General features: G+C 42.2%; 1 protein-coding gene across 3 annotated transcripts in view; it reads left to right on the top strand.

Moving 5' to 3' along the window:
• FAM131A (family with sequence similarity 131 member A) overlaps positions 1 to 12,896 on the top strand; it is a 92,186-nt gene that overhangs the window by 16,739 nt on the left and 62,551 nt on the right. Inside the window, exon 2 of one of the 3 annotated variants that reach the window (XM_042460855.1) lies at positions 12,074 to 12,213. The exons of the other annotated variants lie outside the window; for them this stretch is intronic. Within the exon in view, the coding sequence (XP_042316789.1) occupies positions 12,074 to 12,213 (140 nt within the window). The remainder of the gene's footprint in view (positions 1 to 12,073; positions 12,214 to 12,896) is intronic. 3 annotated transcript variants of the gene reach the window in all.

Below are 12,896 nucleotides of genomic sequence, written 5' to 3'. Positions count from 1 at the left end.
TTCCCTTGCCAGCAGCCTCAGGTAAATGCAAACTGCTGTGACCTCACCTAGCTTGTGTGTTCTTCCTCATAACTTTGGTCATCCTGACCACATTCATCTTTCTTGGCCACATGTGTCCTGTTGAAAGGTTTGTATACCTGCACATACTGAGTATAAGCAGTTTATAGCAGAAACATTTCATTTTGTGCAAGAAATATGTTAATGCTCTTTTGTCTCTGCCTTCTCTCAAACTGGATTGCTGCATAACTCCTCTAACGGTGAAGCAGCCGCTTCCTTGCAGCTCATCCCCTGCAGCTCCGATGCTATTGCTACAGAAGAACAACTTGGGGCACCTCTTTGTCAATGACAACAAACAATGCTAGTCTGGGAAGGAGCCACATCATTTGGTTTTCCCCCCAACCTGAGAGTCCTTGCCAGACCTTCCAGCCATAGCCAAATATCTCCCACGCCACCTCCTTTAACTTATGACTTGGGTCTCAGAGAGGATAAAACAGGACTTGAAGAGCATTCAGGATTTCATTAATGGAGCCATCTGTTCTGATGACTGTACCTAGAGGCTGAAATACAAGACCTCAACAGTCGAGCTTTCAGACTTTCCCTGCGGTTAACGCAGTCTTCTTGGTTGATTAACTGTCTGGGGCTTCAAGGGCCGCTCAGGCAATAGAATTTGAATAAACTTGCAGAAAAGGGGGGGAAATTAGTTGGGAAATAAAAAAAGAAAAAGCATTCCTTAGATGCATCCAGACTGCGTAAAATGCAAGTCCCAGATTGTAGTCCTCTTCCTTCCAATTTTATTTTGCAGATTTGTACACATTCTGTTTATCCCAGAAAATTTTCTCTCAGCTCCTGGTATGATCACAGACTTTGTTTTAAAATACCAGGTCCCCAGGTTGGTTTATTTTAGCACATTATAAACTTGGGAAAGAACAGAAACAGAATCTGGGACTTTTCAGTCAGTCTATATGAGCACTTTGTTGATGCTTACAAAAACGATTTGTGTGTTGGTGTTGTTGAGGCACACATCATCTGTGAACAGGCGTGAGAATCACATAGCTTTCCAGTGCCATTGAACTTCAACTCCAAGCATTCCTCACCATCATCTATGATGGCTAGGGCTGCTGGGATTTACAGTTCAACAGCATCTGAGGGCTCACTCTGTTTTAGGAAAGTCCCCTCCTGGATAGGATTGAAGTGGGAATCCCTTTGAACAAAAGCAGTGCCATCCATCTGTGATAAAAAAAATTAAATTTATTAAAAATAATAAAATTCTCTATTCTCAAACTGGACTCATGAGCCCTGAAACCGGGTCCCATTATTTGGAAGCAGAAGAGTCATGTAAGCAATTGGTGACACATTGCTCCTCACCCCTCTGTCTTTTGTCCTGTGCATAACATATGCTTAAGAAGAACTTCTTCCTTGATTTACAAATAGATTCCTTGCTCAAGTGACATACTCCTTGTTGTTGAGTTATTTATGCTACCTCAAGCTATTTGGGGGGAAAGGAGAGATAAAAGCAAAGCTCAGTTTTTAAATTTTAAAAAAAATATCTTTATTCAAAACCAAAAAATTAACAAAGCATAATTCTCTTCATTTCTTACAATATAACATATCATTTCCTTTTATCCTCTTTAAATTAACAGTTTTTAAATTTGTTTTCCATTTCCCAATATTCTTCTCTTCCACTCTTCTTCTGTTTCTTTATTTCTTGTCTTCCTCTTCATCCTTCAATGAATGGCAATAGGTCAACAATACATTTATTCTTACATGTTTACATTTTCTCCCCAAAGTTTCCCTTACTTTCTCTTTTTCCACTACTCTTATTTTCAGTCCTGTCTTTTACCTTTCTGTTCCTATTTCTTTAAGCTCAGTTACTTTGGGGACTATAACTCTCAAACTCTCCCATCCAGGGATCATGCTGGCGGGGGATTCTGGAAGAGATAGAGAGTCCTCAGAAATATTTAAATTTTGGATTATAATCCTCAGAATCCCCAGCAAGTCTTGACGAGGGGATACTGGGATTTATTATCCAAAATAACCTCCTTATTGGGGGATTCTGGGAGCTGTCATCCAAAAATAACTTTCCCCAAACTCTAAAAACAGTAGGCCACCTGATCTCACCTGTCCCAGATTGTCCTCTGCTCTGCCCACCCATTCAGAAATGCATGAGCCTGGTCCTTGTGCCAATGTTGTGGGCACTAGCCCTGGAAAGGCAATTATTATTACTCTTTCTCCATCTTTTGGACTGAGGCTAGGACTCCTGCTATTCTTTTTAACATCTCTTCTCCTCCCCCCCCCCCCTTTTTTTTTTTAACGAAATGACTTCAAGTGGAAAGGGGAACATCCATGCTATTATTGTGGAAGATCTTGCCATCTTCAGGGCGGCATTCTTGAAAATTAATGGCTCACCCATTAGGAACGCTGTGTCCCTTGCATGGAAGGGAGGTTCATCTCATAATGCCAGAAACAGCCTCTTCTTGGAAGGAAATCCTGGCTAGATTCACTCATCCTTCCTTCCTTCCTTTCTCTCTCTTCCTTCCTTCCTTCCTCCAGCCCCAGCACTGGCACGGAGTCTGTTTAGATTTTCATAGAAATTGTGGGCCAGAAGGGAACAAACCTCCCCTCTTAGGAACAGAGTCTTGTCAATTTCAAATGCCAATAGACAGCAGATAGAGTCTTCTGCATGAATTTTGCCACATTGAGTTGTTTAGTTTCTGTATCATGCTCATGGAGAGGGCTGCTTTGTGTTTTTCCCCCTCATTGTTTGCCTATCATGTTGCAGGATGGTTCTTTTGGCTTCTGTTCATTCATACATTATTCCAGCAGTGTGGTTGCTTCCAGCAACCCAAACCACACAGGGACATCTCTGCTTAGTTAGTGGCTTGTGTGTGTGAAATAGCAGCTAGGTGGGTAGGAGGAATTTAACAACAGCGCTGTGCAAATCTACAGCACTATATAAATAAAGAATAATAAATAATAAAAATAATACTATAATTTTTTACCAGCTAAAATTAGCTGCTTTCTTCTCTTTCCCACCCAGAGAAGGTCTAAGAGCAGAGCTATCTATGTTTTGAAATTTGTAGGATGCATTTGGTGGCTGGAGTGGGCCACACTCTGTATGATAGGCCCAGGCTACATCTATGCTGCAGAATTAATACAGTTTGACTCCGCTATAACTGCCATGGCGCAATGCTGTGGCATCCTGGGATTTGTAGTTTTGTCAGATATTTCTCATTCTGTCAGATCCTCTGATGCCACAACAAACTACTAGTCCCACAATTCCATAGAATGGAGGAGTCATGACAGCTAAAGCAGTGTCAAACTGTATTAATTCTGCAGTGTTGCAGAAGCCACTGGGATGTGTGAGATGTGTGAGAAGGGAAGGATATCCACCGCTCATGTCTGGTGTTTGTTTTTATTTGCTTATCTATTTATTTTAATATTTATATCCAATCCTATATCTCAGGACAGTATACAAATAAGATCTGTATAAACAGATGAAGAGAGCCAACATGGTGTAGTGGTTTGAGCATAGGACTGTGACGCTGGAGACCAGGGTTCAAATCCTGTCTCAGCCATGTAAACCCATTAGGTGACCTTGGGTAAGTCCCACTCTCTCAGCCTCAGAGGATGGCAATGGCAAGCCCCCTCTGAAGAAACTTCCCAAGAAAACCCAATGATAGCTGGCCACAAGTCTGCTTTAGTGTTGCCATAAGTCAGAAATGATTTGAAGGCACACAGCAACAACAACATAAACAGATTAAAAACAATGTGCAACAATAAAAATGGTTTAGATAGTCTTTTAAAAAAACATATTAAACAAATTTAGTTAAAACAAGTTTAAAAAGTTAAAACCAGGGGCACAAACATTTTAGAGTGAATGGCTTAGGACCCAAAAGTCTTTATTAAAGAGCCATGTCTTGTATTGGCACCTAAATAAAGATAATGTTGGTGCCAGTAGGCACCCAAGGGGAAGGCAGTCCAGAATGGAGGTGCCATAACTGAGAAGGCACTTTCTCATATTTGCACTATTAAATTCATTCGTGGGACACAGAGGAGAGCCCCTCCCCATCGCATCTCACTGTATTCTCAATATTAGCAACATAGGACCTTATCACACTAGTGAAATCCCATTCAGCAATGGGGTTTGAACTAGATTTAAAATTTTAAAAACCTGCCAATGCGGGAAGTTTATCACACAACATTACTGCCAAAGTGAAAGAATGCAAAAATAAACTGAAGGTAAAACAGAGAAAAATGGCAGCTTTTTATTTTCAGAACTTCCCAAAAGTAAAAAGCTGCCATTTTTCTCCGTTTTACCTTCGGTTTATTTTTGTGTTATCTCACATTTGAAGCAATGTCATGTGATAAACTTCCTGCATTTGTGGGTTTTTAAAATTTAGATCTAGTTTAAATCCCGTTTCTGAACGGGATTTCCCTAGTGTGATAAGGTCCTTAGAGGGGAAAGGTCAGTTAAAACATTGTCCATAATATATTAAGAACAAAAGAAGACACTTTATATTGACCCACAGCACTGGTCCATCTGGTATTGCATAACTTCTGACAGTCCTGATTTTGTAGGGACAGACCCCATTAGTTCTCTGCCATGCCACTTTTTCAGCTGCTTTTAAAATATCCCAGTTTCTATATCCTCCTCCCACTTTCCCCTTTTGTTCTCCACTTATCTTCACTGCTGCAAACTGAGTTCAAAGTGCAAAAGTAATTTGCATCCATGTAATTCAGCAGGCAGACAGGAGAGGGAGGAATCTTGCCCTTCCCAGTAGGCCTGGGCAAAAGCAAACTGCTGCAGCCTCTCCAGGCGTGTGTATTGTTCTTCATTAATAACTTTGGCCATCTTGACCACGCTCCAATGTTGCTTTGCCATACGTGTCCCTGTTTTCATCTATAAAATGCTGGGGGATATGAAACACACATTTCTTTTGTCCTCCTTCCACTTTTGTCTAAGCATATTTTATGGCAGTTTGAAGCAACACAAATGTTGCTCTGCATGCTCAGAATGGCAAGGGGGATATGGGTATTCACAGCACAAACAGCCATCATCTTCCAAACTGGAAAAAGTACTTATAGTTAATCTCTATACTAGGAAATGTATTTATGGCTGATTACTTGTTTTATGGAGTTATTTGCAAGTCAGATCTAATAGGGACAGAGTGGCATGGAGGAGTCTATGTTTCTAATAGACTGGCAGGGATAAATGTTGCAGAGGGAGAGGCATGCGATCCGGGCAAAGCAGCTGCCCTTCTCCTGACCTCCTAGCCGTGTATGTGAAATCTGCTGGAGAGCTGGCAAGCTGTGGCTGAAACCAGCCAAAGTGTTGCTCTCTGGTGTGCGATAACAGGTGGATCCAACAGGCCAGCGGAGAGAAAAGCATGGGAGGCAATTATGATTAGTGCAGTGAGATACAACTTCTCAGCCACCTAAGCATTTCTCTTACAAAAGCAAATTGAGACTGGCCACTACAGAATGCTATATAATGCAGGAAAAGTGAATGAAATCCACTAAAAGCCTCTTGATGGGTGAACAAGAGGAACCTGCATATGTTCAAACAAGTCTTCTCCGTATATATTTCCCCCCACTGTGTTTTTGCTAGGATTCCTCATACTATACCCTCTAAGTGTCCCAATTTGGCAAGGATAATTCCAGTATGTTTTCTGCTATCCCATGTTGTTGTTGTGCACCTTCAAGTTCTTTCCAACTTATGGTGACCCTAAGACAAGCCTGTTAAGGGTTTTTCTCAGCGATCTTTGTTCAGAGGAGGTTTGCCATTGCCGTCCCCTGAGGCTGAGAGTGTGTGACTTGCCCAAGGTCACCCAGTGAGTTTCATGACTGAGCTAGGAATCAAACCCTGGTCTCCAGAGTCATAGGCCAACACTCAGACTGCTACACCATGCTTTATCCACTGCTTTAAAAATGTCCTGGATTCTCTCTTCCTCCCACTTCCTCCCATCATCCTCAGCTTACTTCAGTCGCTGCAACCAGGGTTCAAAGTGCAGAACTACTTTGGTCTCGGTTCTTTGAACAGGAGGGAGAAGGTGGAGTCTTGCCCTTCCAAAACCTAGTACAGTACATAAATGTCCAGGTTTCCCTGCTTAAAATGCTAGTTTCATGCATTGTTCATGTGTATTGTGTGTTTTCAAGTCATTTCTGGTTTATGACAACCTGCAGGTGAACTTATCATGGGGTTTTCTTGGCAAGATTTGTTCAGAGGAGATTTGCCATTGCCTTCCCCTGAGGCTGAGAACATGTGACTGGCCCAAGGTGCCCATGAGTTTCATGGCTATTTATGGATGGAACTGACATCCCTGTACTGTAGTGTTATTTCTTTGCACCCTCAGTTATCCTTATTGAGAGCAAGTGAGGCATAGTGGTTTGAGGTGTTGGCCTATGACTCTGGAGACCAGGGTTCTATTCCCAGTTTGGCCATGAAACCCAGTGGATGACCTTGAGCAAGTCACATGCTCTCAGCCTCAGGGGGAGGCAATGACAAACCACTGAACAAATCTTGCCAAGAAAACCCTATAATAAGATTCACCATAGGCTTGCCATAAGTTGCGAATGACTTGCAAACATACAATAAGAACAACAACAACTGATTCTTATTCTTGAGTTCTCCTTTCTCCGAATGAAAGAATTACCTAGAATTGACCATTCAGACAACTATATTAAATGCCTTATAATTCTGCACTCAACTGCTGTATTTGCCAAGACTTGGGCAGGGATCTGGAAAAGATCTGCAAAATTACAATGAAAGAAAAATTCTTTTAAAATAACTCTTGCGGAACTGGGCAAGGGGCAACGTAAAGGCAATTGCGCACACACAGTGATCATAAAGTGTTGACTATGCTAAAGGGGGAAGAGAAGTAAAGAGTGACTGGACTCTTGAAAAACAATCCTCTGCGTCACAACATTTTGTTGCTGTTCCCATCTGTGTGAATCATGACGTTGGATCTCATCAATAGTCAATCACTCTGACTTTTGTTGGTGGCCGAGAAAGATGTCTTGGAGTCATTCCCAGGCAAGTTATGATAGCCAGAAACACCCCCATTTATTACTCTCAGCATCAATGCCACATTTAATGAAAATGGAAGAATATACCATATGATATATCCAATGAGCACCACTTATCCTCCACCTATTTAATAAATCCTAGTTAAAAATCCTGCATAGCAATGGCTGTCTCAATGCTCTGCGGCTATAAATTCCACAGACTAGCCTTTCCCAGACTAGTAGCCTCAAGGTGTTTGGGACTACAACTCCTACCATCCCCAGCCAACCTGCTAGGTGAGGATGATAGGGGTAGTGGTCCAAATTTTTTGGAAGGCAGCAAGCTAAAGAAGCCTGACAAAAATAGTTATAGCCTGTTTGATAAACATCTGTCTTAGCTCTGCTATTTATTCTTTTTGCTTCTGTGAGAGACCCCAAATTCTAGAGAGAAAAAAAGGATTGATAACCCACAGTTATCCTAGAAGAAAATCCCTCTGAATCCAGTGGGGATTTCTTTAAACACAGGATTGTACTGTCTTTGAGTCTGCAGCTGCTGCCACACTGCATAATTAATGAAGTTTGACATTCCTTTAACTTCCATGGCTCCATCCTCTGGAATCTGGAATCCTGAGATTTGTAGTTTGTTGCAGCACTGGAGTTCTCTGACAGAGAAGGCTAAACCATCTCACAAAACTACAAATCCCAGATTTCTATAGCACCATGGCAGTTCAAGTGGTGTCAAACTGTGCTAATTCAGGTGTAAATGCAGCCTGGGCAAGTGGACAAAAGCCAGGCCTTTCTGCCCACATATTCCTCAGATGCAGTGCCAGCAGTTGATCATCAAGGATGGATGGAAGGTTGTGATATTTGGAGATGAGACCAAGAAGGTCACTAGTATACAAGAGAAGGAGAAATAAGGCAACAGGAGATCTTCAGCAACCCTCTGAAGCTTATTGAACAAATATGGAAAGTTCAGAACGACAGAAAACGGGGAGGGAACAGTCTGGATTCACTGCCCTGTATGTCTTTCTTCCCATGAGAGAAGTGAGGAGGGAGAGTAGACAGAATCCTACCTTGCAAGTGTAACACTTATGAATTGTGGGATTGTTCCAGTGAATGGGGAAAACCTAAAAGGGGTGTGTGTGCTGTACTGACTAGTTCAGATGAGAAAGGGAGGCAGAGCTGGAGAGGAGAAGAGTGGCAGTTGCCAGGGATAAGGATTAGTTCCCTTTCATCTTGAATTAGGTGGTAAGATTTTCAACTGTGTATTTAGGAACGGACAAAAGGGTGAATTCCCTATACAGTAGTGAGGATTTCTATGCAGCATTTGCATTTATTTTGTATCTTTTATTTAGAGCTTTTAAAGTCTGCATCCAAGATAGCAATCCTGCTGAACAGCATCTATAGAAATGTCTTAAATCAGGGCATCATTAGGGTGGTGCAGGGAGTGCAGATCATACCAGGTGGCACCCTAAGGAGAGTGACACCGCTGCTCCTCTTTTGGCAGCAATGGCTGTGGCATTTGCCTGTGCCATTTTAAAAAGATGAAGAGATGGGGCAAGTGGGGTGAGGCTCAGTGGGAAGAGAAAGGAGAGGGTTTTTTTTAAAAAAAATTATTCTTTTAAAATTTTATTTAAAAACACTACATCTTATCAAATCTTCACTTTAACCACATGAAACTATGTATGTGTAAATACATTTAGGCTGTGTGTATGATATTTTAACCTAGAGGTATAATTTTAATTATGCTGTCGAAGGCTTTCATGGCCGGCATCCATAGTTTTTGTTGTTGTTGCTGTTGTGTGCCTTCAAGTTGTTTTCAACCTAAGGTGAGCCTATCACAGGGGTTTCTTTGTCCAGAGGTGGTTTGCCTTTGCCTTTCTCTGAAGCTGAGAGAACATAACTTGCCCAAGGTCATCCAACCAGTTTCCATGGCTGAGTGGGGATTCGAACCCTGGTCTCCAGAGTCCTAGTCCAACACTCAAACCACTACACCATGCTGGCTTTTTCTGAAGGTTTATACCCACTATTGTCAGCATTGTGAGGCCTGTGGGAACCCCTGTGTTACTGCAGGAATGAGGGCAAGCGTGTGTATTCTGTTTTATCGGTCTGCCTAAGATTGCTGCCACACTGCAGAACTAATACAGTTTGACACCGCTTTAACTGTCATGGCTACATCCTGTGGAATCTTGGGATTTGCAGTTGGTTGTGGCACCAGAGGATACAAACAGAGAATAATAATAATAATAAATTTTATTTGTATACTTTTTTTGTGAAAAGGCTAAATATCTCACAAAACTACAAATTCCAGAATTCCATAGCACTGAGTCATGGCATTTAAAGAGGTGTCAAACTGCATTCATTCTGTGGAGTAGATGGCATCTAGGAGAGGTGGCAGAAACCCTTCTTCTCTGCTCCTTCATGTGAGCTGCAACCATCTGTCCGCAAGTTCTTCTAACAGCCCCTTAAGTCTGAATGCAACCTAGGCAAAGAGCCACCCACACAAACAACTGCTGTAGGGCTCCATTACTTTAGGTTCCTTTAGGAGAAAAATGAGCCATAATAGTCATAGTAGTAAAATGACACAGGATGTCACCTAATGTCTCCTGTTCCAGGTGGCAGCTTTCATGGAAGCTAATAATGCAGGAGAAGGTGAGCAAGAGGAACTATTTTTAAGAGCTACCTTTCTATCTATCAATCCATTCCTCCACCAATTATCTGTCTAGGGCAGTGCCACTCAAAATGGTGGTCTGCACATTAGTGCAAGTCTGTGAGCCATCTGCAGCAAAGTACTGAAATCTATGTGAGTATGATAATAATTGTCACTTCCAGATGGGTAAAAAAAGTATCTGGAAGTCCCAATTTTCGTTCCTGTACAAAACCAATTTTATTTTGGAAATTCGTATGTTTTCCTCTTTTGAGGAATTTATTGAGAGTGCCCAGCTTTCCCAAAAATCTTGTATTCCCACTTCCCAGATTGGTATAAATTAACCGAGTACTTTCAGTAAGTGTGTTTCTACTGACTGTGGCACAAATGTGGTCCTGATCCCCTGGCATATCCACCACATCAGATAGCTTGAGAAAGATGTATATTTGCAGTGTGGTCCCTAATGCGTCTTTATTTCCTGAACCCATCTTGCACCTCTGAGATGTCCTTCTTCATATAGGAGTGGAACCTATGCTGAAGAATTTTAAGCATAATTTTGCTTGCTTGGAAAATTAAGGCTATGGGCCTATAGTTATTACAGTCTTTTATGTCTCCTTTTTCATAGATGGGGATACACCACTGTATTTTCAGACTTTGAAAGGCCATATGTGTATATGTGAAGAGGGAGAGAAGAAGATAAAACAATATATTTCTACCATTAATTGAACGTCTCCTTTTCTCTCTGTCTCTGTCGCTTTCTGTGCACCTATGTTCATGCCCAAGGGAAGAGGGAGAAAATAAAGTGTATCACCATGCCTGTCTTTTACAGGCACGACCTTTGTATGTTTGTGCATGCATGCATGGACACATAAGGGAAGTAGGGGAGGAGAAAATGTATCGCTGTTTCTCCATCTTGATTCTCAGCATTTTAACCTGTGTAATATTGTGGTTAGAGTGTAGGACTGAGATCAGGAGGATCTGGAGATTTCTGATTCTCTCTTCAGATGTGAAGTTCATGAGAGTTTATCAATCGGGAGGAATTTCTCTTAAATTCAAATGAAAAGAAAGTGAGGCCAGAACGCATTCACTTAAAGTCGCTAGTTTAGTGCAGTTACATGAATGCGCATTGCGTTTGAACTGGCTTCCCATTGCCTGAAAATAGCATTCCATTGCCCGAATTTGCGTGTGGCAGTCCAATCTGCATAACCACCACAATAACGTGAAACCATATGATTATGTTCAGATTGACTTCCCATTGCCTGAATTTGCATGTAGTGGGTTATCACGCAATAACATTAAACCCCATGATTGCGTTCAGATTGCCATTGGATTATACTTCCAATTTCTCTTGTCTGATAAACTCCATGGTGTCCCTTAGTTGGCCAGTCACTCAGGCAAGGAAGACAGCTGGGCATGGTGTCTCATGCTGCTTGGAGGAAGTAGTAGGAATTTAAAAACAACTTGGGAAAAGTTACTTTTGTACTACAACACCCAGAATTTCTCCCTGCAGCTCTCACAATCCCTCTGATGTCATGCTGGCTGGAAGCTTCTAGGACTTGTAGTCCTCCAAAAGTATATTTGCCGAGCTCTGGATAAAAAATGAATCAGGTACAGTTGTCCCTCTGCATCCACAGATTCCTTATGCAGAGATTCAAACATCCACAGCTTGAAAATGTTTTTTTTATATATATATATACAGTGGTACCCCGGGATACGAAAGCACCGCCTTACGAAATTCCCGGGATACGAAAAAAATCAATAGGAAAAAACTGTTCCGGGTTACGAAGGTTTTTTCGGGTTACGAAAAAAATTTTGGTGCTTTTCGGCGCTATTTCGCACGAAATCGCGGCTTTTCCCCATTAGCGCCTATGGCTTTTTCGGCTTACGAAGGATTTCGGGTTACGAACGCGGCGGCGGAACGAATTATTTTCGTAACCCGGGGTACCACTGTATTCCAAAAAAGCAAGAGTTGATTTTGTCATTTTTTCTATGAGGGATACCATTTTACTACGCCACTGTATAGTGTAGGATGTGAGCATCCACAGATTTTGGTATCCATGGCGGGTCCTGGAACCAAACCCCAAGGACCCACAGTAGTTTAAACTGAAGGCCACTAAATGACTCTGGGAATCTCACAAGTTTGACATGGATGGAAGGCAAGATCTTATTTTGGCTATTCTGTGGCAAACTGCTTTTGAATGTGGGCATTGCGTAGAGCCTTGATGACTACTAGCCAGCTTCATTACCATTTCTACCCTCTTGTGGTAATGAGTTCCACTGACGACTTATGATCTGCATGAAGGTGGTGTTCATTTTAGAAGCCTGCTTTACTTCTCAAGGGAGGACCAAAGGGTGCCAGCCTTTTTTTACTCGTTCCTTCTTGTTGACCCCAGAGGCTGACCTCACTCTCTGCTCTCCCCGCAGTGGCTGTGGACACTACTTTGCACGTGGATTGGAACGAGGCGAAGCCCCTTCCTGCCCTCTCGCCCCTTGGCCGCACCCGGATCTCACTGGTGCGCCGGCTGGTTCGCCAAAGCTCTCTGGAAAGCCAGGACTCTCTTGAGGTGCCCATTCTAAATCGCTCTGCTTTTAGGCCCTTGCAAAGAAAGCATTGCTGTTGCTACTTAGATGATGCTACTGTCTGGTACCCATATAGCTAAGGGCAGGCTGATGCATGATTGGATGTATGGCTGGCCCTCTGTATCCACAGATTCTTTAACCACAGATTCAAGCATCCACAACTTGAAAATATTTATTCAAAATTATATATGTGTATGTGTGTGTGTGTGAGAGAGAAACAGAGAGTGAGAGAGAATGTGTGTCTATGTGTATATACTGTTTTACTGTGCCAGTGTATTTAAGGGGACTTGAGCATCCACAGATTTTGGTATCCATGGGGGTCCTGCAAACAAACCACAGTGGATACCAAGGGCCCACTGTATATGTGATCCTGTGCAGCACAAAGGGTAGGGGAAAGAGGGGTCACACAAACACATTAAGCTATTTTATAATGAGTTAGACCTTTGGTCAATCTAGCTCACTGTTGTCTGTTGGTGTAACAACAAATGTTGAAGTATAGGCACTCATGACATTCCTCACAACCACCCACTCAAGACCATATACCCTCTGAGATCAAACTGCAAAAGTAGTTTGTACTCCATTAACTCAGCAGGAAAGAAAGAAGAGAAGAAGGAGGAATTTTGTCCTTCCCAATAGGCTCTGGCAAAAGCAAACTGCTGCATTCTCT

Source organism: Sceloporus undulatus, chromosome 3, assembly GCF_019175285.1.
Source record: "Sceloporus undulatus isolate JIND9_A2432 ecotype Alabama chromosome 3, SceUnd_v1.1, whole genome shotgun sequence".
Classification (NCBI taxonomy): Eukaryota; Metazoa; Chordata; class Lepidosauria; order Squamata; family Phrynosomatidae; genus Sceloporus; species Sceloporus undulatus.
This window is presented reverse-complemented; position numbering and strand designations above follow the sequence as displayed.